Below are 26,432 nucleotides of genomic sequence, written 5' to 3' on the forward strand. Positions count from 1 at the left end.
TGGTCCAAGCAAACGATGACGGGGGCTTGGGGAGGGCAGGAGCAGAGGAGGTGGAGGGCTTTCGCTGGACTGAGAGTCTCCTGAGGAATTGCATGTGGGGCTTGAAGGACAGGAGGAGTTGAGGACAGCTTTGGGAAGCTAGATAGATGGTGAGGGCTGTGTACTGAGATGGGGCATTATCAGTGGGGTGGGGACAGCAGGTTTTGAGGGGAATCAAGAGTTCTGCTTTGGATGAGATTTAGTTAAGATACAAGGTGTCTATGGGGAATGATAACAATTGTGTGGGATCTACCTCTGTTCTAGGAGTGGTTTGAGAGTCCGACTGCTACTTATTAGCCGTGTGAGCTTTGGTGAGTTATTTTAACTCTCTGTGGCTCCATGTTCCCAGTTTGTAAAATGTGGATAATAAAAGAAATGTCTTTTAGGTAGTTGAGAAGATTAAGGTAAAGTATGAAAAATAAAGACACTTAGCACAGTGCTTGGCATAGAGTAAGCACTGATAAATAGCAGCTATTATTATTAATGGGTGTCTGCTGTGTATTTGCATGTCTGACCCCACGTGCTTTGGGGAGCTCATCCCTTCTCCTGTGGGGCTTGTAGCCAAACGTGCATTTGGGTATTGAGTGTGTATGTGGGGCTCAGAATGAGTTTCGATGGATGTGTATTATCTCTATATGATGGGACAGATATTTGAGCTCCTTTGTGTGAGTGTGTATGTGTGCGTGTGTGTGTCCGTGAGTAAATAGGGTAAACACGTGGGCATGAGTTCTCTGCGGTTGCATTTCTCAGGGCATGTAATGTGGGTAAAATCAAAATCAGTAGCAGCAGGTATGACTGGTTCTAGAAGACAACCACTGATCCTGCTCAGCCACAGCCCAAGGGGGTTCAGTCTGGCCAGGCTGAGGAGATGAACTCTACCGAACGTGCCCAATTATGATTTTATTCCCAAAGTGAATTGTGATTTTAATGAGTGTGGTTTTAGGTACCGAAAGCTCCTGATAAAAACAGCTGCTGTCTTCAAAACAAACAGATCTTGAAGCTGACAAAGTAGAATCAATTCAGGAACAGCCTGTGAATAGCAAACACTCAGGCGACACCTTGTGTCCCTCAAAGGATACCCCCACCTCATTAACAGCAGGAGGCCAAGGGCAGGGGCTGGGCTTCTGCTCTTGGCCCACCTGCATCTTCCATCCTGGCCCTGCTACTTACTAGCTATGTGCTCTTGGGCAGTTTGCTTAAGCGACGTCCGCCCCGATTTTTCATCTGCAAGATAGGGGTGGGACTAACAGTGTGTACATAAAGCTGTGTGAGGAGTAGAGATACTACAGATAAAGGACTTAAAAGAGTCCCTGGCACACGGTTGCTGTTGGTATGATTGTTGTTGTGATTATTATTATTATTATTCCTCACTGAGCTAGAGAAAGAGGCAGAGGGCGGGGGCCTGCTAAGGGAAACAAGAAACTTCTGTTCATTAGCTAGGCTGGGGGGGGGGGGGCAGGCAATGCAGGAGAGCCACAGCCACAGCCGGGAGGAGGCTGAGGGGAAGCACCGCAGCTTGGCCGCGGGAGCCAGGAAGCTGGGTTTCGCCAGTGTCAGGTGGGTGTGGGCGAAGAGGAGGCGCTGCTGCTGAGAACACAGCCGGCCCGGAGGTCAAGTGCCTGGAGCACATTCGGCTTCCTTGCAGAGCCGTTCCCTGCGGGCTGAGGTCCCCTCGGCGGGGTACAGCCACAGCTCCTGCGGGCGCCCTCCCTAGAAGGGACACCGGGACGCCCCCCTGCGCAGCTCGCATTTCTGCTCCTCTGGCCTCACCCCTGCCTGCCTGGGTAGAGGGATCTTGCAGATAGAAGGGCCTGGAGTGGGGCGCCTGGGTGGCTCAGTCGTTAAGCGTCTGCCTTCTGCTCAGGTCATGATCCCAGGACCCCGCCTCGGGCTCCCTAGCGGGAAGCCTGCTTCTCCCTCTCCCACTCCCCCTGCTTGTGTTCCCTTTCTCGCTGTGTCTCTCTCTGTCAAATTAAAAAAAAAAAAAAGAAAAAGACTTCCAACCTTAAAAAAAAAAAAAAGAAGGGGCTGGAGTCCACTCTCCCCACTCCCACGCCCCTCGCCTGCCTCACAGGCTGCTGATGTTCTTTCTGTGACACGCTTCACAGAAGGTCAGGAGAGAGCCACTGACTTTCTTATTTACGTGTTTCCTCGCCTTGTTATCCTCAGAGCCCGGCAGCAGCCCGAAGAACAATGAGTTCCATTTCTGAACTGGCTTTCTGAGTGCCGGGCTCTGTGCTAAGGGCTTTATCAGCATCTTATTTAATGCTGTCAGCATCCAGCATTCTCGCCCCAGATAAAGAGATGGGCTCAGAGTGGCTGGCTCACGCAGCTATGTGTGGGCAGAGCAGGGCTTCAGACCAGGTCTTTGCCCAGCTCCAGGCCCCTCGTCCTCATTACTGCCCTGTCTTGCCTCCTTGAACCAACAGAGGGACACTTCCTCTTCTGAATGATTTCCATTGGGGTCCTCTCATAGCATCAGTTCCCAGGAGAGTCTGCCCTCAAATCAGTGATGTGGAATGAGCAGAAATACTAACAGGACTTCTTGGCAGGGCTTGCCAAGCCTTGTGCCCTAGGCCCGGCTGCCTTCACCAGGGTCTCTGGCCTTTTGCACCATGGGTTTGGTCTCCCTGGAGCAGCTAGTCACTTCGGTCCCTCCTTGTCTGTCCGTTTCCGTTCCCTTCTACTGGAAGGCCCCTCCCTTTTCTCAGGTCAGTTGAAATCCTTCTCCTCCCTTAAGCTCTACTTTTTAAAAAAGATTATTTATTTATTTATTTGACAGAGACACAGCGAGAGAGGGAACACAAGCAGGGGGAGTGGGAGAGGGAGAAGCAGGCTTCCCGCAGAGCAGGGAGCCCGATGTGGGGCTCGATCCCAGGACCCCAGCATCATGACCCAAGCCGAAGGCAGTTGCTTAACAACTGAGCCACCCAGGCGCCCCAGCCCTATTTTAAAGAGCACCCTCTTGGGGCACCTGGCTGGCTCAGCCGGTGGAACATGTGATTCTTGATCTCGGGGTCATGGGTTCGAGCCCCATGTTGGGTGTAGAGAGTACTTCAAAATAAAATCTTTAAAAAAATAATAAAGAGCACCCTCTCAATAAGAGAGCCTGATGGATGCCTCTCTCCTTCACCTCCAACTGTCAAGTGGCAAGGATAGCCCCAGTCCCATTGTATTTTAGTTTATGTGGGTGTCTCCCTTCAAGGACTGTGAGCTTGTTGTCCTGGTCCCGCATGACTTATACATGGTCCTGTCATTATTTGTGTTACTGTATCCCTTTATAGTCCTGGGAGTGCAGGGAGCCGTGTCTATTTTTTTTTTTTTCTTACTGTGGCACAGAGAAGTTCATTTTTTCAAACAAGTAAGACAAAAAGCTTAGCTTAAAAATAATAAAAACATACTCATGCATATAAACAACATCAAAAATAACATGTGTTTGAGCCATGTCTATTTTATTGGACATTGTCCCACTCTGTGCCTGACACAGGGCCTAATACGGAAGTTTCTCAATAAATCCTTATTGAATGGCAAGAGATAACACTGCCCAAAACTGAAAAAAATCAGTCAATCACTAAGTCATTTTGTTACAAGGTATTTTGAAATTCTATCAATTGACTTCTTTTCTCTCCCCATAAATTTACCTATCCTGACTGGGTCTTTGAACATTTGAGATGTTACTATTTAAATTAGGCAATAGGCCACTGTCGTTGAGTAGAGACAGTTTGGCCCTAACAGAATAAAGAGACATATTTAGGATCATTTTCCACTGCTAGTAATTCTGACTATCTTCAATATTATTTTGAGGAAAAATAATTCAAATTACCCCAAATGGGATTTTAAAAACACTGAACCAGTGCTTTCCTTTGTGTACATAGATCTCAATCTGTAAGTATCTTCCTTGAGGTTTTTTTTTTTTCCTTTTTTTGTCTGGGATTATTTTTTTGCTGATTATTCTGAGTAATATTATGCTTTATGATTGTTAGGCTGTGTGTATTTTCTGAGGTTCATTCACCTCCGTTTTGTCACTTAGCCTCTGTACCAGCTTCATGCAAGAGGTGAGCAGTGCATGCCTTCCACATATGAGTGCTGGTGAATCGTACACACTGGTGGTGACCCACACAGCCTGAAAACTCAAATGGAGTAACCTTTAAATGATGGTGTGTTGTTTGCAAGAAAACTATTATCCCAATCGGTGTTTTTAAGGCTCCCACTGATTTGTGTTCAAGTTTCTTCACCTTCCTAGGCCTGTTTCCTTACCTACAAAATGAGGATTTGGACTAGACTACATGATTTCCAGAATCCTCCTGCTCTAAACTTCAGTTACTTAAGGCCTGAAGTCTCGATATTGCCCATACTTTAAAAATTTGGGGGGAAAAAACTTCCGAAAAACTGAAAGGATGAAGCACCAAGATGAATTGTGCTCTTCCGGCTCTTGAAAAATATTTTTTATTGTGTGACACAAGCACAAATCATCTTTTTTTTTAAGATTTTATTCTTTTTTAAGTAATCTCTACACCCAGCATGGGATTTGGATTCATGACCCCGAGACCAAGAGTTGCACGCTCCGCTGACTGAGCCAGAGAGGTGCCCCTATCTTTTTTGATTCCTTCTCCTCCTTTATGTCTCACATTCATATATAACCTTCAAGTCATTAATTTTATGGTCATTTGCTAATACAAAAATATCTTTAAAAATCAGTATGTCCAGTTGTAAGATAGGTAAGTCCCGGTGATGTTATGTATAGCATGGTGACTATAGTTAATAATCCTGTACTACATATTTCAAAGTGGGTAAGAGTACATCTTAAAAGTTCCTATCACAAGAAAAAAAATTTTTTTTTAATTCTTTTTTAAAAAAAATTTTAAGTAGGCTCCATGCCCAACATGGGGTTTGAACTCACAACCCTGAAATTAAGAGTCATATACCCTACGACTGAGCCAGCCAGATGCCCTGAAAAAAATGTTTTTGTATCTATGTGGTGCTGGGTGGTCACTAGACTTACGGTGGTGATCATTTTGTAGTGTATACAAATATCGAATCATTATGTTGTACGCCTGAAACTAATGTAATACTATATGTAATTTCTACCTCAATAACAAGAAGACACACAATACCCTCTACTACAATGTAAAGGAGAAAGATAAAGTAATTTATTATAAAATAACATGTTTTTCAATATGTAAACGCTCAGACATGGTTTCAGCGGAGGCCACAGTGGAGTAGGCAGGTGCCTGCCTCTCTATGGAAAATGACCATGGAAATGATAGCGGTTAGCACAGACTGGCACTGGTGTGTTATATTCAAGGTTCAAGCATTATGAGCAATATTCCTATCAGGGCTAGGATTTTCTGAAGTGGCGAACAAATCTTGGTATCATTTTAGACGAAGCAATATATAATCTTCCATCACTTTATATGGTAGTTGTATTCCTAGAAAATTCTATGTGTTTTATTTTATTTTTTATTTTTTTAAAGATTTTATTTATTTATTTGAGAGAGAGAGAATGAGAGAGAGAGAACACATGAGAGGGGATAGGGTCAGAGGACGAAGCAGACTCCCCGCCGAGCAGGGAGCCCGATGCGGGACTCGATCCAGGGACTCCAGGATCATGACCTGAGCCGAAGGCAGTCGCTTAACCAACTGAGCCACCCAGGCGCCCAAATTCTATGTGTTTTAAATCTGTGCAAATTACTTTGCGTTTACATGAAAATGGAGTTGGTTTCTAGGTGAAGTAATTAGTAAGGTTCCCCCCCCCTCCCCGCCCCAATGTGACTGACAGAACATTTGGAAGTCAGGTAGACCCCAGGACACAGCGTCATTGTGCGTGAATGTCCTGTGTTGTAGGACGTCTAGAATCCCCGGGCTTCCCCTGTTGAGTTCCACTGCTCTAATCAACTTCCTGTTTTTTGACTGTTCATGTACTTTCCTTCCTCCAGACCTTCACCTCTGCCTTGTCTTGCTTGATATACCCTTGCCCTCATCTCTACCTGTGCACTCTTCAAGGCTCATCTCAAATGTCTTCTGCACGAAACTTTTCCTTATTGTGATGGTTCTGCATCAAACTCCAGTAAACTTCAGACTCATATTCTGCCTTCAAACGTGATTATTTCTGTACAGAACCCATTTTCACTTCCCTTAACTCCTTGACTTTATCTTACAGATCATTTTATCTCCTCTTGGCAGCTAGCACAGCATAACAGGCAGCCAGTAAGTAGTTGTTAAACATAATTATTCTCAATGCTTCTAACAGAATCTTAATGCATCTGAGAGACTAAATCCATTAAAGCTTCTTTACATAACTTGGTTTTCTAGATTCTAATATGCCTAAATTTCTATGGGAAACGTTGCCTTTGAAAAATAAAAGCAAGATCAAAGTTGTATGTAGTAAAATATCCTTAGAATATTAGGTAGTTGAGGGGCGCCTGGGTGGTTCAGTTGGTTGAGCGTCAGACTCTTGGTTTTGGCTCAGGTTGTGATCTCGGATCATGAGATCGAGCCCCGTTTTGGGCTCCAGGCTAGGCATGGAACCTGCTCAAGATTCTCTCTCTCTCCCTCTGCTCCCCCCCACCCCCCATCCCCAGGACATGCATTCTCTCTCTCTAAAATAAATGAATAAATCTTAAAAAAAAAAAAGAGTATTAGGTAGCTGATTACAATTTTGTGTCGCTACTACAATGTCACTTAACCAGAGTTTGAAAGTGGTCCTCGTATTACATCCTATACCCTTTGCTGGTTCGTTACCTAATTCTCCCTGATAATTTCCAGAATCCAAGGTCTGGGGTCCAATATTGTGGGTAGAGTAATTTAGGATTGGTTATGTCAGGTTTAATGTGGGCAAGGAGCGAAGAGTCTAGGCGCCAGGGGGGAGGACCACCCGGCGGTGGTGGCTGAGGCCCCTAGAGAGCCCCCTGACGTTACAGAGCTGCAGAAACTTCACAGACCATGTAGACTTCTCTTCCTCCCCATCCAACTCTTTGTAACATGATCTATTTTTGCATTTTGGAGAACAAGAGTAATGCTTTGGATCATACAAAATATTTTTTTATATAAAATCCTGAAAATGTATAGGAGACATCTGGTGGTAAATATCATTATCCCTTTTGGGTTGAATATTTTTAGGCTGCTAATCACACATATACCTATACGTGTCAGCTGTACAGCTGTGAATAGCACTCATTGTTCCCAGCCCCTTCCGCCTCCCCATCCCATTAACATATTCTAGCAGTGATGGAAACATTTTCGCCTAATTTGAGCAAATTCCTGTGCTCTAGGTAGTCAGCTTGAAACTGATCTTCTTAACGAAGACTCAAATGCGTTGGTCTTTCCACTTCTTGTGGAAGTCTTCATTGCTTCCATCAGTTTAAAGCCATGTATACTTGTCCTGGATGGAATTGAAGAATTGATTGGCATTTATGGGATTTCAGGACAGAAGGTAATCTCTTTTAAAAATAATGCCTATTTTATTGCTGTTTTATAAAAAGAATACCCCATAATTTAGAATGTCCGTAACATCTTTCCATTGCATTATCTATAGCTACAGCCAGCACTGCTTATGTTTACTGCTCTCCATTTCCTTGAACAAATACTTCTGTGGTGGCACTTACTGTGGGCCAGGCACCCTTCTAGGAACTTTAGAAATATCAACGGATAGAATTCTCAGAAGAAGCCTATGAAAGAGAGACTGTGATCATCGTCCCTGTTTACACAGAGGGAACGGAGTGTGGAGATATTAGGTGGCTTTATAGGACATCTGAAGATGGTGGTAGACTCAGAATTCAGATGTGGGCAGTCTGGTTCTAGAAACTGTGGCCTTTACTCCCTCCTGGTTCTGCCCCCTGCCTCCCTATTTTATACTTTTACCAAGCATTTGTTGGGCCCCTAGTATTTTCTTTATATTGTATATTTTGATCTGCCTCATCTACACTGATTTTGCACATACCAAATTGGTTGCTCTGTAGTTTTTATCCTGTTGGAGGTGATATTGCATCTGTGGAACCTCTAATACACCTTAGTATCAGCCATTACTTTGTGAAGCATTTTCTCTAAAACCTAAAAACACATGGACTTGTAAATTATGTAAGTAATCTATGTTTCTTATAGAGAATATGATAAAGAACAAGAACACAGAAAATTAAGTATACTCATAGTCTCACCACTGCTCAGCATTTGGGAGTCTAGCCTTCTTTTTTCTATGGATGTCTGTACATACTCATTGATGCTTATGTCAATGAAGTTACACACCGTATTATTTTGTAATCCGCTTCTTAATTTAATACACAGCAAGCACCATCAATGGGAAAAGCACTGTAAGCAGAGTCCGACAGGGTCCCTGCAAACAAATGGGACTTTCATTCTAGCAGGGGATGGCAGATGTTAATGATGCGATTACACAAACAAGCATAAGATTGCAACTGTGACAAGGGCTGCCAAGGATCAGTATACAGTGTTGTGAGAGCTTCTAAGGAAGGGATGTGGCCTTCAGGGAGGGCTCCCTGGAAGAAGGGCTCCAGGCGGAGCTCTGTGGGAGGAGGAGGGACCCTGTGGGCTGTTACCTGCCCCAGTGTAGTGCAGTGGTTAGGAGACTGCCTGGGGAGCCAGACCCTTGGTTTCAACCCCAGCTCTGCTGCGTACTATCAGAATGAATTAGATATGACATTTAGCCCCTCTGTTTTGCAGTTTCCTCCTCTGCCTATTGAGAGGGTTGTTAGGAGGACTCAATGAGTTGGCGTATTAAAATTATACCTGGGATTTGATTTATAGGAGGATGACTGAGTGACAACATGGAGAAGCCAGGGCCATTGAAAGAAATTATGACTTATATTTCCTAAGACAGGGAGACACACCATGTCATACAGGGCCCCGGGGGGAGTATCACGGTGGCTAGGAGGCAGAAGATAGGAGCCAGGAAAAGGCCCAGGCCAAAGCCTTTATGGGGGTTCCCTTGGGAAAGGCAGAGTAAACCATTCAGGATTGGCTAGTTTGTACAATTCCAGCAGGCTTTGTGGCATAGGGACTGTCCCTGGTTGTCTGGTCCCCGGCCCTGGGATGATGTAGGTCAGGGAAATACTGGGTTGGTGGGGCGCCTGGGTGGCTCAGTCGTTAAGCGTCTGCCTTCAGCTCGGGTCATGATCCCAGGGTCCTGGGATCGAGCCCCGCATCGGGCTCCCTGCTCCGCGGGAAGCCTGCTTCTCCCTCTCCCACTCCCGCTGCTTGTGTTCCCTCTCTCGTTGTGTCTCTCTCTGTCAAATAAATAAAATCTTTAAAAAAAAAAAAAAAGAAATACTGGGTTGGTGAGTGAGGGGTAGATTGGAAGGCGGGTGGGGGCGTGGTCTTGGATTGGCTGGTCTGCACACGACAGGCATGTTCCAGGCAAGCTGTCCATCACCCCCAGGAATTAACTTGTCTTGGGAGGAGCAGTTTCTCCCGGATCTGTAAGGCCCCTGAGAGATGGCAAACTATCAGAAGACACAAAAAATGAAAATCTTTAACTAATACAGTTAGTACCTGAAGACACATTCCACACGGTGCCAGGCTCAGAGTAAGTGGTCAGCGTTTGATAGTTGCTCTTATTATTATTATGGTAGTTGCGAGGGGTGGGAAAAGCTGTTAAAGGAATCTAAAAAGATCTGATTAGGTGTTTATTTTATTCCGAAATAAAGCCATTTACTTACGATAGTATTGCGGTATAAAGCAACGATTCTTCAGCATAAAACAGTGTTCTCTTTTTCAGTCAAATGGTTCAGTTGGTACCGTTAGGTTTCCTTTGGCCATCACTGTAGGTCATTCTTCAGAAGCCCATGATTTGTCGGATCACTTGTTTGTAGGAATCTCTTTTTAGAGGTCATATTTGTACTATCAAATTCGAAATAGATGGATGAGTCAGTCAAATACAGTTCTGTGGGGTGAGAGTGGGTATTTTCTTAATCACCATATTGTTTGCTATCCAACTTACTGTTAATAACCTTAACCCCAGCCTTTACGCTGTACCTACTCCCTCTATTCCAGCTACTCTAAGTTTAAAAACCATCAGCAAAGTAGTTTTAAAGTCTTTAAAGATTCCCAATGTCTTTGACTTTCTCCATCAGGTAAAAGATTTCTCTTGGCTGCCATGCTTACTGCCTCCTCATTGCAAATTTATCATGAGCACTGTCTCCTCCAGCCTGTCGTACAAGTCGCTGTGTGCCCGCCCAGATGTGAGGACAGTGGAGCTCCTGAGCGTAGGAGACGAAGAAGTGAAACTAAACATCTTTCAACAGTATCTCTTCATTCCCAACAAAGATCCGCTCCGACAGAGCAAACACACTTTGAGGAAAAGAACGCACCTGAACCCTTTAAAACTCACAATCCTAGCAAATGAGCTGAGAGAATGTAGAATCTACCGAGATGAGTATCAGTGTCTGAAGGAGTACTTGGAGGTGGTCTCCATTCAGGAGCTCTGGGAATTGGTTCTGAAACGCTGGATTGAAGACTATAGCTGGACTTTCATACCAAAAAGGGCCAATTCAGACACAATGGCTTCAGGAGAAGGTAGGCCTTGGCCAGTGTTGACAACCAGCTGGAGCCCATGGGGAGAAAGATATATGGTGGATGACCCAGAGGAGGAGGGTCTAAGGATAAAGTTTTCAGAGAAAATACAGGATGCCCAGTTAAATTGTAATTTCAGATAAAGAACAAATAATCTTTTAGTAAAAGTATGCCTCAATTATTGCATGGGACATACTTATATTAAAAATTAGTTGAATTACAGATAAATAATTCCATTAGAAGTATATCCCAAATTATTGCATGAGCTATACTTATACCAAAAATCAATTTGTTGTTTATCTGAATTTCAAATTTAACTGCATGCTCTGTATTTTAACTTGCTAAATCCAACAATCCTGTGTAGGGAGCTCTGTGTTGACTGTAAAGAGAATTGTATTAGGCACATTTTTCAGGAGTCTAAGAAATGGGCCTTTATTCTTTCTTTTTAAAAAATATTTATGAGCAAGACAGAAAATGAGGGAGAAAGGGAGAGAGGGAGGAGCGAGGGAGAGGGACAAGCAGACTCTGTGCGGAGCCCAGAGCCCTATGCAGGGCTTAATCTCAGGACTGGGATCATGACCTGAGCCAAAACCAAGAGTCGGATGCCTAACCGACTGAGCCACCCAGGCGCCCCGGCCTTTATTATTTCTATAACTCAATTCTTTTGAGCCTGTAGTCCAAGTGATGGCAGAAACCTAATTCAGTTAATCTAGGTTAATTCCATCAAATAAGCTTGTTTTCGGACAATTCAGGGTGTTTTTCAGTCAAGCGAGGATTTGTGTCCTTCCTGCGTCTCTTTTGGGTTGAGCTTAAATCTGAGGGCCTTGCTGCTGGGTGTCCTCGGTTGTCATCTGTCCCTGCTGTCTTCCGCTGAGGTGGTCATGGCCCCAGATGGTCCACAGATACTGACGTTCCTCCAATTTTGGCATCTTCTAAGACACCTGTGTTCCCATCTGTTCTTGAGTTGTTTGCTCTACGCTGCCATCAGCCACCACTTTCCCTCATCTTAATGTGAGGAGGCCCCTCTCCTCTACTAACATCTGCACCCTTCTGGAGCCTACAGTCTGGTGGGTACTGAACATTCCTGACAGAGCACATTGGTTGCTCGCTGCACGCTTGGAGCTCCTGGCTCTGTAGGTCTCCCCATAGTGATTTCTGCTGTCTGGTTCTGAGGGCATTGGGAGATCTGCAGAGCTGCTGTCTTCTAGGCTCCCAATGGGAAGCAGAGTGCAGGCTCTCTGTCCTCTTGGGTCCCCAAGTGCGTCTGTCTGGTGGGTCCTCTCTCCCTGCTCACAGCCTGGGTTCCGGGGATGGCACAGGCCCCTTCACAGAAACCCACCTGAGCAACTCCATTGCACTCTTTCCTCACTGTCTCCTCCACCTTTCTTGGTTCAGTCTTCCTTAGCTCATCCTGTAACTGAGTCTGTTGTTTGTGGTTAAAAAATTTATTCCATGAGTTGGTCAGGAGTTTGTTTTTTTTTTAAAGATTTTATTTATTTGACAGAGAGAGACACAGCGAGAGAGGAAACACAAGCAGGGGGGCGTGGGAGAGGGAGAAGCAGGCTTCCCGCCGAGCAGGGAACCTGATGTGGGGCTCGATCCCAGGACCCTGGGATCATGACCTGAGCCGAAGGCAGACGCTTAACGACTGAGCCACCCAGGCGCCCCAGGAGTTTGTTTTTTGATATTCAAGAGTCAGTCTTTTGAGAAGGAAAGTTTATTCTCAAGGCTGTTATCTCTGCTATGAGCTTCAGAAGTCTGAAACTTGAGTTTCTGCTACAATAACCTTCTCTGAAGGATGATGAATTTAGAATGGAGCAGGGATGGGGACGTGGGGGTGGGGAAAGAAGCAGAAAATGCTTGGACTGAGAGATATATTGGTTGGCATGACAACATATTGTCCTGCCCCATTTTTTGCTCTAGAGTATGCATTTCTGCAAATAAAATTGATTGCAAATTTAGTGTACCCTCCCCCACCTGCAAGGAGGTGAAAAAAAGGTCTTTGTGCCCTGAGAAGGGTCACGCAGGCAAAGTGACCCATGGCTGTACCCATGGCTGTCCCTTGTTGTCCAGCATTATGCGGGAAAGCCCAGGTCGCCTTCTTCCAAGGGACTACTCCTTTTCCTGGCTGACTTTCCTCCTCTTAGCACTGCCCACTGACCCGTCCTCAAGTCCAGGGCACTCAGCCACAGGTCCAAGAAGAACTTGGTCAAACTCGGGTCAACCTCAGAAGAAGCTTGCACAGCTAGGGCTGAGCAGCTGCCTCTGCTTAACGATTGCAGGTGTTTGGGATGCATGCCCCAATCCTAGTACAGGAAGTCCATTTAGAATGACAGACCCTGTCGTTTCTCTCAATGGCCTTAAGGGTCTCTTTTGAGTTGGTTGATCATAAAGCCAGTGGGAAATGCAGCTCTGGCTGAAAAATCTAAGGGTCAGGTGAGTCAAGGGTATAGCTGCCTCAAGGGGTATCTGTGAATGTGGCGAGAGAGCAACCGTACAGAAAAGCCATTCATACCCATACATGCAAATTTGATGTCTGCAAATCTCAAGTAAGACTGCTCGGTGGTATGATAATGGGCCAGCTTGCCAGTTTGGAACCGTAGCTCGCATGGATGTATTAGTTGGGACAATACAGATGATAACTTAATGCCTGCAAGTCTGGGCTCTGAAGCCAGGTTGTCTGTGCTCAAATCCCCATTCTGCACTTATTTCTGTGTGATCTGGGTAAGTTATTTAACCTCTCTGTGCTTTATTTGTCTTATTTGTAAGACAGGAGAGTTAGGTAGTATCTACTTATAGGATGATTAAAAGAAAAGTTGTTAGTCGTATAAAACATTTAGAATGGGCTCCCTGCTCGGTGGGGAGCCTGCTTCTCCCTCTCCCTCTGCCTGCCTCTCTGCCTACTTGCTCTCTATCTCTCTGTCAAATAAATAAATAAAATCTTAAAACAAACAAACAAACAAAAACATTTAGAATGATGCCTGGCAGGTGGGAACTCTTCTTTTTGTCATCATTGTCATTACGTTGTCTTAACAGTGCTGGATGGCTGGGTGGTCGATGCTCTGTGCTTATTGAGCATCTCACATTGTGGACTGACTGAGGATGAGATATTCCAGATTTTGGACATGCTGGGCTACAGAGATCATTACAAAGTGACCACGTTGCACTGGGCTGCCTTCCGCAATGCCACCAGACACTGGGTCCAGGAGAAGCCTAATGGCCTCCTGCACTTCAGGCACCAGTCCCTGCGGAATGCTGTGGAGCACAAGCTTCTGGGTAAGGCTTGAATCTGTGTGAGTACCTGCTAGCTAAGAAAAGGGAAGTTTGCATGCAAGGGAGAACTTGTAGCTGGCATTTCTCAAGTAGAAGTGAATCTATAAACATGTATAAACGTGGTGATATAAATTAATACTTATACCTGCTTGTGAGTAACAGAGACCTGACATCAATGGCTTCCATCCCAGGATTTATTCTCTCACATGAGAACTTTCTGGAGGTAGGTTATCCTATTGGCTCCACATGGTCATCTGGGACCCCATTCCTTTTGTGTCCCTGATCCACACACTAGCTTGCCTGCTCAAGGTCACCTCCTGTTCGTGACTGCTGGAAGCAGCATGGCTGCTGGAGCTCCAGCCATTGCATTTCGGGCAACAGGAAGGATGAAGAGAAGAAGAAGGGCTTGCATTTACTTTTAAAGAGCTTTCCCAGGTTTCCACCAACATTTCCACTGTGTCTCCAGAACTCTGTTGTTTGGGCACCGCTAGATACAGGGAAGTTGGCAAATGGAGGTTTCAACAGATGTGTTGCTACCTTAAACCATGGTGGGCATCTGTCACTAACAAAGATGAGGGACGTCGTTACTGGGTAGGCATTAGCAGTCTCTGCCCTAATTCTGAAATCAAATTCTATCCCCTCTGAAAGGACAGCAGGTCTGAATCTGAGACACGGTGGCAATCACAGACACTTGACCTAGAGGCAGAGCACTCTATTCATACAGAGAACTTCAGGTGTGAGGACTTAAAAAAACCTTTAAATCACAGCCTCTGCAAAGATGCTAAGCTCTGCACAAATTTTCTTTTAAGTTTACTATGTCCTCTTTCACTTTCTTTTTTAAAAAGATAAATCCTTTCCACTGTTTCCCTCCTACATTGTCATCATTCCCACCACCTCTGAAGTTACATAATGTGGCAAAGAGAGCAGGGTGAGGAATGAGGATGTTCCTAGGTGTGATGTCAGCTCCTCTGTTCACTTGGCCTCTGATGGTTTGCAGCGCACCCGGGCTCTTCATTTTCCCAAAGAACAGTAGCACTCTTGGAGGTGCAGGAACGAAAGGGCCATGGCGTGGCTGTTTAAATTCTGGGCATAGGGTGTACCCCTTCTCTGCACTGTGAGCCCCAAAATAAAGCACTGCTGGCAATACTCACTATTGTCAGAAAAAAAAACCCCAACTTGTCATGCTGTAGAATCAGGACGTGAATACATCTTTCCTGGAGGCATAGGGAATTGTAATTGCAGTAATTCACTTCCATGTGGCCTGAGCATGGGAAGCAAGCACAAACTACAAGGAGAAAAATGATCCCAAAGCTAGGGCTAGAGGACTTGAATCTGCGATGATATTTTTGGTAAAGGGCTATCTTTTGACATCATTTTGGGACAAACTAGTCTCTTAGTCACATGCATGTGCATGCATGCTCCTTTCCTTTGAGATTAATAGTCTGGTATTATATTCAATTTGTAACTTAAATTGCTCCTATCAAACACGCTTTAGAGGCATGCTTTGATCCCTGGGCTGTGATAGAACAACCTCTTTCCCTTCTGGTACTAGAGCTGAGGATTCTCTGGTCTTGCATACTTTGTGTGGGGGTGCCCGTGTGTGAGTGTGTGCGCATGTGCGTGTGCATGTGTGCATGCATGCATATTAGTGGGGTTGGAAAGGAAAAGGGCAATTAGGGAGGAGAGCCGAAAAGCTGGGAGATGCTCTTCTAGTGCTTCTAGATCATTAGCGTAGCTTGTCGCCCCCGGCCATCACGGCCACCACTTTTTATTTAGTGCTTTTGCTGTGCCAGCCACTTCACATACATCATTTCCTTTATTTCTTGTGTATAGAGAACATCCTCCGACTAGGCTAGGTCATTTCAATTCTGGTTTCCACCTGCCTCCTAGAAAGTCCTCACCTGCTCCGGGTGTCTGTAGGAGTCCCTGAGCCGTGTTCCATGGCCTCCCCCATCTGTTGGCTGTAGTCATCCCAGAGAGGCTCTTCTGGTTTGTGCTTACTGATGTGGGCACCTCCCAACTGCCCCTGTGAGGCTCACCGTGAGAAAACAAAGCCTCCTGCTGAGGTCCCTCTCCCTTTGTCCCATGGCAGCCAGACCTCGAGGTGTCAGGATGGTGCTGCTGTCCAAAGGGGGAATAGGTGTTTTCTAGGAGACCTGAGCCATGCAAGCTTCCTCTCCCAAACTCTGTCCTTCTTCAGGATCTCAGGGAGCCCTTCCTGGAAAGAGCCCCTTCCTTTTCTTCTTAGAACCCCTCACCCTATAAAAGTTCCGAAACCCAGTCTCTGAAGCCCACTTTGCAGCAATTGTTGAGCAGAAGGAGTCAGCGTAGCATAACAGGTAAAAATGGGGTCCTGATGCTAGATTGGGGGAGAGCCTTGGCTTTCCTACTTTCTAGCTGAAGACTTGGCTACATCATTTCATCACTCTGTACTCAGGTTCCTCTTTTGTAAAATAAGTGAACCAACCTCAGAGCATTATTACTAGTAAGCAAGCATTCAATCACTAATTCATGTAATTATAAGTACTTAGAGTAGGCCTGGCCTGTAGTAAATTCTTGAGAAATGTTAGCCATTATGAATTCTCCCTTTGTTTGACTCATCTGTCTCCCCTGTGGCCTTTTATCTACCATCTTTCCCAAAATGACCCATGCAAATCACCTGGTGGTTTTGAATTCTGTTGGTCTAAGGATTCTTCCATTTCATCAGATACCTTTAAGCAGGTCTGAATACCCTGGGCCCTGTTCCAGTTACATTTGATAGATGTTTTGTTTTTTAAAGATTTTTTTTTTACTTATTTATTTGAGAGAGAGAGAGCATGAGCAGGGGGAGGGTCAGAGGGAGAGGGAGAAGCAGACTCCCCACTGAACAAGGAGCCTGAGGCGGAACTCGATCCCAGGACTCTGGGATCAGGACCTGAGCCGAAGGCAGATGCTTAACTAACTGAGCCACCCAGGCGCCCCCATTCAATAGATGTTTGCTGAATGAATGCACAGCTGTTCCTGACAGTTGGTTTTTGGGCCCTGCTGTTTCTAGAAGCTTCCATATCCATTGTTTTGAGAGCCAATACTAAATGTCAGTCTCTAGTGTTTGCCTGCAGTGGAATCAGGATCTGGAGGTCTGAGCACAGGAGAAGAGTTATGAGCTACCTGCAGGTGATGCTGTGGTCATGGTAGAGGAGCAGCCTCATTTCACGGTCTTTCCCTCACTCCCAGGCCTGTATGCTGTTTGGCAGAGTCTACCTTCTTTCCTACCGGCAATCACCATGGCTTCTATTATAAACAATTTCTTGTTAAGAGCAAAGACTTTAGAATCTGACAGAATTGGCATGACCTTGTGAAAGGTGCTTAACTTTCTAAGACTCAGTGTCTCACCTTCAAAATGGGGATAATCACAGTATTTACCTTGAGGGTATTAAAAATGTTCAGTATGCTTAATGTAAGGTACTTAATGTAGTATCTGGCACAGTGATAACCACTGTGGTGGCCATGACAGCCAATTGCCAGTATTTCCAGCCCCTCCACCCACCATGGGAAGCACTTCCCAGTCCCTTTACTGGGTGGCATCTTGTGACCAGTTCTGTCCAATGGTTGGAGCTCCTGACAACGTTCAAGATGGTGGCTGGTCTCTCAGTCCCAGAGTGAGCAGAGCTGGATTTGGAGGTCCAGCCAACCTGTTATGGCATGATAAACCTTTGCTGTTTTAAGTCACTGAGATTTTGGAGTCATCTGTCCACACAGCATAATCTAGCCCTTCATGAGAGAGAATAACACTACAGAAATGTCAGCCAATCAGTCTGTCTGTGAGGATTGTACTGAACTTTGTATGTACGGATGATGCTGTGCTCGAGCCATTCCCCACATCTCATGCAATTGGAGGAGCACTGGAATTGAGTCAGAAGGTTTGAATCTGGCTTCTTCAATCATGGGCTGGCTAGACTGAAAGTTCTGTGCACTTCAAGCATTGTGTTTAATACTCTAAATCTTGGAGGCAGGGTGATATTTGTCCCAGTTCTCTTTCTCTCTCATTCCCCAACCCCCTTCCCTATTTATGACCCACAAATTGCCCTTGCCTTGCCCAGTGGAAGAGGGGAGTTTCCTTCTTCTTCCATGGGTTTCTGAATCACTCTACATGCCACCAGCTAGCATGAAGTCTCTCCAAGCACCTGGTCCCTCTGAGTTTAAGTAGCTTTGTCTGTCATATGGGGATTGGATTAGCCAGGGTTCTCCAGAGAAACAGGACCAATAGGATTAGATCTCTATCTCTATATATCTCTATATAGATCTCTAGAAAAAGATTGTGAGGGTTTGGCTTACATGATTATGGAGATTGGGAAGCCCCAGGATTTTGCCATCTACAAGCTGGAGACCCAGGAAAGCTGTTGGTAGAGTTCCAGTCCAAGTCCAAGGCCTGAGAACCGGGGGAGCCAATGCTGTAAGTTCTAGTCTGAGTCTAAAGGTCCGAGAACTAGAAGCTCTGAGAAGTCAGAGATTCCAGCTCCAGCAGAGAATAAGCTCGCCTTCCTCTGCCTTTTTTCTATTCTGGCCCTCAGCAGATTGGATGATGCCTATCTGCACTGGTAAGGGCGATTTTTACTCCATCTACTGGTTCAAATGCGAATCTCTTCCAGAAACACCCTCACAGACACACCCTGAAATAATACCCAACCAGCCCTCTGGGCATCCCTTCATCCAGTAAAGTTGACATGTAAAATTACATGGGAAAATCACAGATTTTCATATCCTTTCATATCTCACAAGGTTATTTTGTAAAAAGATAAACTGTTCTCTATGACAGTGTTCTGTGCACTTTAAGTATTGTGTTTAATACTCTAAATCTTGGATGCAGGGTGATATTTGTCCCAGTTCTCTTTCTCTCTCATTCCCCAACCCCCTTCCCTATTTATGACCCACAAAATTGCCCTTGCCTCGCTCAGTGGAAGAGGGGAGTTTCCTTCTTCTTCCATGGGTTTCTGAATCACTCTACATGCCACCAGCTAGCATGAAGTCTCTCCAAGCATGTAGAAAACATGGAATTCATTCCAATGGAAACGCAGAACAATGGGCTCACCTTCTATTATGGCTCTTATGAAGAGCTGGGTTTGGTGGGCCATCCAGCAGAGTGATTCATCTTGGAGGAAAAGCTTCAAGCAGAACATTTAAAATACGTCTTTTTTGCCTTTCAAGGATAAGTATCTCTAAGCTTTTAATGCAACAAAACCGTTTTGTCTTTAAGGAGCTCGTTTCTGGGTAGTATGATCTGTTGGAATCACTTCTCTGGTGGTGAAAATATAGTAATCTTGGCTGTAGTGTCCAATCTGTCATTAGTTTGCTCAGCTTCCCCTTGGCCTCTGTGAGACCCAGGTGCAGACTAACTTCTCCAAACTGCCTGTCTTCACATATTTGAAAGTGCTTATGTAGGTGGCAACCATGATGTATATTTAAAATAGAAAAAAGTAGGTTACACACATTTCTTGGGGGGAGGGGAAGAGAGCCTGAAAAACGAGCATGCTCCCTAGCTTTTCAAAATCTGGGTCAGTGATCATAACTGTAACTAATTCTTTGGTAAATTCCGATGGACTTATAAGAAGATACATTTTTAATATTTCAGAGTTTTTTCCAACCTCCCTGTTTATTGTATCTAATTATGACCACAGAGCTGTTATCTGCTATAGTGTATTCATATACTAAGAAGTCAGATGCATTCCACTGTAATTGATTTGTCAATAGGTGTGCTCACTCCTGTCAGAGAAAGCAGTCCATATACCTTTCAGAATCCAACGAATCACAGGAAAACACATTTCCACCGAGTCTTAGTCTGTTTCTTCCAACGGCAGACGGCTTTCTGGAGGGTGTATGAGGAGCTGCCATGGCACATGAAGATGAGCGGCTCCTGGGGGGACTTGTGCAGCTTCCTCTCAAGCCCCAGGTAAGGCTTGTCCTTTCTATATGGTGGCGTTTGAGCAGATTTCCTTCCTTTGCTAAGCACTGTGCTGACATGCCCACGTTTCCCTTAAGCAGGGCACATTCGTTCACTTACTTGGTCAACCACCTGTTCATTCCTTCAGACGGGCCCCTCATTTGGCATCCCCTTCTGTGGCTGATGGATTCCTAGTGTTGCTCTGTTTGATCATCTGGCTCTCAGAGTGTTCCCTTCCCTGCCCTTCTTGACTCCACAGGGTTTCCTCTCAAAGTTAGGAGGATTCCAGAGAAAGGAGGACTTGTAGATGGGCTAGGATAAAGGACTGACCACATTCTCCTGCTAGACCCTGCCTTCCCCTTCTTTCTTTTCCCTCCTGTCTACCCCTCTCTGTCCCTCCCCTTCCTTGTCCTCTTATGTACCCCTTGGCAAACATGTATCATCTACTCACTCTGAATCCCAGCTCTTGTAGGCTCTGGGGATGCAGGTGGGAATGAGATGCAGCTCTATCTAGTGGGGAGTATGTGGAGCCAGAAAAGAGCTACACATGCGGGTCAGTGCTTCACTAGAGCAAAGACCCAGAGCCGGCAAGCTTGGGAGAGGGAGGGGCTTGCTCTGCCTGGTAGCTTCAGGGAGCCTGCCTGGAGGAGGTGGCCTCATGAACAGATGAGTGGCAATGGCTTTGACTGCTTAAGAGTGACAGGCTCACATTTATCTGGTGACCTACCAAAGTCATAGTAGTTAAGGAGTTTATGAATAGGTTGATGGAATGGGGCAAATAGAAGAATAGTTTCCTTCAAGACATGAAATACTAAAATGACTTACATTAATACTTTGTGTTGCAAGTATCACAGACTTTATATCAAAGATCCAAAACCCAAGCTTCTGGACAAGGCTGCACCTCATCCACTACTGGAATGTGTTAGCAGAAGTTGGATACGATGCTGCTGGGGCCTATTTATTCACGGTGGCCAAGATTAAAGCCGATAAGTGCCATAAAGTGAAGAAGAGACATACCCTCTCAGGTACAATGAGTCGCTGTGGTGCATTAGTCTGTTTTGCTGGGATGTAACGTGGCCAAGAGTTACTGTTCTCCTGTTTCCCCACAGAATTCTGGTCATTCCAGCAGACCTCTCTGAGTACTCCTACCTACAACTTAAGCCAACAGTTTCCGAAGATAGGAAATGGAGAAAAAGTGTTAGGTTTTTTAAAAAAAAAAATATTTTATTTATTCATTTGACAGAGAGAGACACAGCGAGAGAGGAAACACAAGCAGGGGGAGCGGGAGAGGGAGAAGCAGGCCTCCCGCCGAGCAGGGAGCCCGATGCAGGGCTCGATCCCAGGACCCCAGGACCACGACCTGAGCCAAAGGCAGACGCCTAATGACTGAGCCCCCCAGGTGCCCTGGAAAAGCGTTAGTTTTGAGATAGTTCCTTTTTGTCTCTTGCTGTGGCTGTTTTCTGAGGCTCCGTCCCTCGCATTCTTCCTCTCTCTATTTTCTCATGGCCTCAACCGCACTCCTAGCATCTTCTCCGCCTTCTGTAGTTCCAGCCTTGACCTCCTTTTGGAGCGTCTGCATACGTGCCCCGCTTCCCAAGGGCCACGGGCACTGTTGTTGCTCCATCGACGGCTTTCCTGAGTGACCAGCTGACAGTTCAAATGAAACAGATGCAAGCCCTGAATCATTTCAGATGTTCCCTCCGCACTTGTGCTGCTTTCTGTGCTCCCTCTGTCTGCTCACAGCGCCCCTAACTCCCCCCGCCCCCCAGGGCCCCTCACTGCATCCTGGAGACACGCAATTATTGTCAAGGATGGCCCCCATCTAAGTTGGGACAGCTGTCCTTCGATGTGCCGCCTAATGGCTTGGATTTGGACAGCACTCTGGTCAGTATTTCTTCCCTTTGTTCTCCATAGTAGGCCCCCTTGCCTGCGTCTCTTTCTCTCTGTATTTCCTGGCTTCTTAAACAGTAATAACATTCATTCATTCTTTCAACAAATAGTAGCTGTGCAACCTTCCCTGGGCCCTGGACTCACTGGGCGCTGCTGATATATCGGTGAACGAGGCCAACTCGTTCAAAACTAGTTCAAAACTGAAGCCTCGCTCCCATGGTTTTACCACCTAGTGATCATAAGAACAGATTCTGAGCGTTTGTCATGTGCCAGGCTCTAAGTTAAATACTTGATATGTATTTTGTTTAATTTTAATAAAATCTCTGTAGTACGACTAATATCTTGGTTGAAACTAAGAGAAACTGAGTCTCAGAGAGGTGAAGTTAAGTTGCCCAAGATGTCCCAGATAGTTAGGGATGGATTTGGGCTATGTTGTTCCTGCATCCCTTTGGGTCCTTAGCCATGTAGCCTTTACCTGTATTCTTTTTTAAAAAAAAAATTTATTGGGGCGCCTGGGTGGCTCAGTTGGTTGGGCGACTGCCTTCGGCTCAGGTCATGATCCCAGGGTCCTGGGATCGAGTCCCGCATCGGGCTCCCTGCTCTGCGGGGAGCCTGCTTCTCCCTCTCCCACTCCCCCTGCTTGTGTTCCCTCTCTCGCTGTGTCTCTCTGTCAAATAAATAAATAAAATCTTTAAAAAAAAAATTTATTTATGTACTTGAGAGATAGCGAGAGAGAGAGAGAGAGCACACAGGTAGAGGGAGGGGCAGAGGGCAAAGGAGAGAGAATCTCAAGCTGACTCCACGCTGAGCACGGAGCCTGATGCAGGGCTCAGTCTCTTGACCCTGAGATTGTGAACTGAGCCAAAATCAAGAGTCAGATGCTTAACTGACTGAGCGCCCCCAGGCACCCTGTCGATATTCTTACTACCATGTATGAATTATGTAATTCTGGAATTTCTCCAATTCACTAATCCTCCGAGTGGTAGGACCCAAGCGATACTCTGAGGATTCCAGTGTGTTAAATAAAGCCAGGATGCATCTGGAATTGTATCGGTGCTTAGGGATGTAGGGCGTGGGAAGGAGATAGGAGGTGGGAGATGGTGCGGGGAGAGCACTATGTGTCATAGGAAGCTGGCAGCTAACCCACAGAAGATGAGTTCTCTGGGTGGGAGTGAGTGTCCTTCCTGATGATGCCATGCTGCTTGTCATAACGTGGTTGTTATGGTGATGGAAAGGGCTGGGGGCTGGGGGTTGACAGTGGGAGGAAATCACCTAACATTTCAGTGTGTGAGGATTTTCTGGATGTAAATGAGCCTAATTCAGAATGTGTCCCTTTGAATTAGGCTGGATAATCGGTACAGCTCTCTGCGATACTGCAAACATGCTGTTTGTATGATCATCTGCTGGTTGGTCTCGGCTCACTCTGGGCCCTGGGGGGCTCCTTAGCAGGGAGTCCTGGCCTCCATCACTGCCTTTGACACCTTCCATCTTCCTCACCCCTCACCCCTCACATCCTGTCACAGCCCAGTCCTGTAGATTTTACTTCCATCCAGCCTCTCACATCCTCTCTGTCTGGGCCTCCAGACCCTCATGCCCTCTGTCTGATCAGTCTTCATAAAGGAAAGCTGTGATCAAGTCACCCTGCACGTTGCTGCTGTCCGCCTTCATGTCTTAATCTCCACCTTGGCTGGCAGAGTCAGCCCATGGCCATTTGGCGGGGATTGTGGGGGGCTTCCTGAAGTCCCTCCGGGACTGTGTAGGTTCACTTTTCCCCCTTTTGGATTGCTGAATGTAGAAGTCACAAGACCAATGACTTGTCACCAAAGCAGTAGAAGATTCATTGGAACAGGTTTAATTATAGCAGGAATCCTGTATAATAGTCCCAGGAGGCATTCCAGTGGTCTGGCTGGCTGGCTGGGTCCCCCGGGCCCCCCAAACATTGTTTTCCCTACCGTGCTTATGTAAACCACACACAGCCCAGAGACAATGGGTCCTCCTAAGGTGCTGCGGAGACAAGGCCCTTAAACTGGAATGTTCTTTCAGAAGGGTTCTCGAGAAATCCTGTTTTATCGTCTGCAGTCACAGGGGTTGCTTTACCAATTCAGCCCTGCTCTCCCTTCTCATAAAGAGATCTTGGCGGGGGGTGGGGGGGGTGGGGGCGGGCTTGTAATGTTTACCACTAATACCCTGAATCAGTTCAGCGGCGTTTGCCGAGTGACTGGTGCCAGATGCCTGGGGTGCCGCGGTCCACAGGGCAGACAGGGTTCCTGCCTTGTTGGAGCAGATGGTGGAGCGTAACACAGACACTCCTGAGAAGTTCAGCCTGAAGGAGCGGGACCTTGACTAAGTGACATTTCATCTGAGACTTGGAGGATGAGTGAGAGCTCATGGGACAAAGGACTGAGGGGACAGCATGTTTGAGGACCGTGAGTCGGGGAGAGTGACGACCCTGAAGATCTGAGCAAGTCCAGTACAAGTACAAGAGAGCCTGCGCAGGCTCATCAGCCGGGGGGAGTGGGCGGGGAAGGGGAGGAGTGTGTGAGGTCTCTTCCTGCTCCAGGAGGCCGTGCTCCAGCTCAGGACCCAGGACCCGAATGCACGCCCCGCCCGGCTTAGGGCGCCAGCTGCCAGACTCTGTGGTTTGGCGCCCCCTGGTGGCTGTGATGAGAACCAGAACCCTAACTTGTTAGGTTGGTGGAAAAGATGCTCAGTTCTGTGTCTGGAAATCGCTTCTCCCCAGGTGCTTCCTGCCTGTCCACTTGCCGCTCGGGTTTGCCCCTCCTGGCGGGATGCATGTGGGCAAGTTACATCTCTGACTGACGGCCAGTAGGGAGGCTTTGAGCCTACAGGACAACTTCGGTGGGGATGGGCCAATTTTTATAGATTATCTATGACATGATAAGCTTGGTTTTGACTGGAGTCTTAGGTCACATCAAAGTGAAGAAAATCCATTTTTGGCTGCACTTGCATTTTTAGACTAAGTCAAACACCAGAAGAGACAGACTATAAACAAATGTGGCAGAAGGATGGGTCCCAGCATGGCTCCATCTTGACGGATGACTGGCTACCCACCAGGTGGCAGATGTGGTGGGTTGGGGAGAATCATTTTGCTTTTAAGGGGCAGGCTTTCTTACTAGAGCAAAGGGTAAATGCATTACAGTACAGGATCTTGTCTGAAGGTTGTAGTAAATGAGACAGTATCAGCTTTTCATAACTAACATATGATGTTTTGCCCTTGATACCTTTGGAAACTTCTAAATATTTTAGATAAATGGAACAAAATGATTTATTAAAAACAATTTTATTTAAAAAAACTTTTAAAGATTTTATTTATTTATTTGACAGACAGAGAGAGAGAGGGAGAGAGAATAAGCAGGGAGAGGGGCAGAGGGAGAGGGAGAAGCAGGCTCCCCGCAGAGCAGGGAGCCCAACTCAGGGCTTAATCCCAGGATCCAAGGATCATGACCTGAGCTGAAGACCGACGGAGCCACCCAGGAGCCCTATTAAAAACAATTTTAAAAATAGCTCTACAGAAAAATTAAAAGAACAAAAGATGCAATTTTCAATGGCCACAGAAAATATGAAATATCTAAGAATAAATAACAAGAAATGTGTAGGATCTTTATTTTTATAAAACAGCTTTAGAATTATAGAAAATAAAATTCTAGTATATAGGCAGAAATACCATATTCTTGGATGGGGCAACTCAAGGTTGTAAAGCTATCAGTTCTTCCACAATTGACTTATGTATATAAAACAATTCTAAATGAAATCCCAGTGGGATTAAAACATTTCTAAATTTTCAAAATGATTTTAAAGTTCTTGGAGAAAAAAATATCTGAGAGTAAGAGTTTAAAATAGTGAGAACAATTTGAATATCAACTTATTTAAACATGTTATGAAGCTATAATAATTTAAAAAATACTACTGTGAGCAAAAATAGCTCAGTGGAATGAAATAGAAAGCTCAGGTATAGACTCAGCTATAAATATAAAAAATTAGGGGCGCCTGGGTGGCTCAGTTGGTTAAGCGTCTGCCTTGGGATCAGCTCATGATCCCTGGGGTCCTGGGATTGAGCCCTACGTTGGGCTCCCTGCTCGGTGGGGAGCCTACTTTACCCTCGGCCCCTCCCCTGGCTCATGCTCGCTCTCTCTCCCCCTCAAATAAATAAATAAATAAATAAATAAATAAATAAATAAATAAAAAGTGATAGAAGCTTTTCAGATAAGGAGGATCATGGAATATATAGTGCTGTGATAATGGTTCATTATTTGGTAAAGTTAAGTCACCTGAACCATTATACCAGAATATATTCCAGAACAATTAGAGTTAAATGTAAAGAAATGAAATTTTATATTAAAAAAGCTATAAGAAAATGTCAGTGAGTCTAAGCAAGAAAGCAAAAGAGTAAATCACAAAGAAAATAATTGGTAAATCTGTCTAAACATGTGAAATTACTACATGTAAAACAAAACAACACAACTCAGAAAATTAGAAACACAGTTACAAGACCAGTGATAACTGGGAAAAATATTTCTAACATACATGGCAGGCAAAGGGTTGATATTTTTAATAAGTAAAATGCTCTTAAATAAGAAGATAATGAGCACTTCAATAAAAATAGGCAAGATCACGAGCAGGCCATCCAAAGAACATTTTCAGTTCTTGTCTGACTTTACTTCTTAGTGTCCATGGGTATTTTTGATGGTGCCCTTCCCTTCCAAACATTTTGGTCTCTTGACTTTGCTGACACACACTCGCCTGGTTCATCTTCCATCTCTCTGGCTCC

The 26,432-nt window shown here is 45.5% G+C and overlaps 1 protein-coding gene across 11 annotated transcripts in view; it reads left to right on the forward strand.

The window, feature by feature from the left end:
* LOC123843363 (putative tetratricopeptide repeat protein 41) overlaps positions 1–26,432 on the forward strand; it is an 86,919-nt gene that overhangs the window by 23,818 nt on the left and 36,669 nt on the right. For 10 of the 11 annotated variants that reach the window (XM_064590716.1, XM_064590712.1, XM_064590711.1 and 7 more), the window contains 5 exons: positions 7,311–7,471; positions 10,125–10,566; positions 13,600–13,839; positions 19,564–19,762; positions 20,600–20,778. In XM_064590716.1, coding sequence (XP_064446786.1) covers positions 7,311–7,471; positions 10,125–10,566; positions 13,600–13,839; positions 19,564–19,762; positions 20,600–20,778 — 1,221 coding nt within the window. The remainder of the gene's footprint in view (positions 1–7,310; positions 7,472–10,124; positions 10,567–13,599; positions 13,840–19,563; positions 19,763–20,599; positions 20,779–26,432) is intronic. The other variant, XM_064590717.1, reaches the window with a different exon arrangement.

The sequence above is a fragment of the Mirounga angustirostris genome, unplaced genomic scaffold, assembly GCF_029215605.1.
Source record: "Mirounga angustirostris isolate CCGP_5_RB_7025 unplaced genomic scaffold, mMirAng1.0.hap1 SCAF_5, whole genome shotgun sequence".
Classification (NCBI taxonomy): Eukaryota; Metazoa; Chordata; class Mammalia; order Carnivora; family Phocidae; genus Mirounga; species Mirounga angustirostris.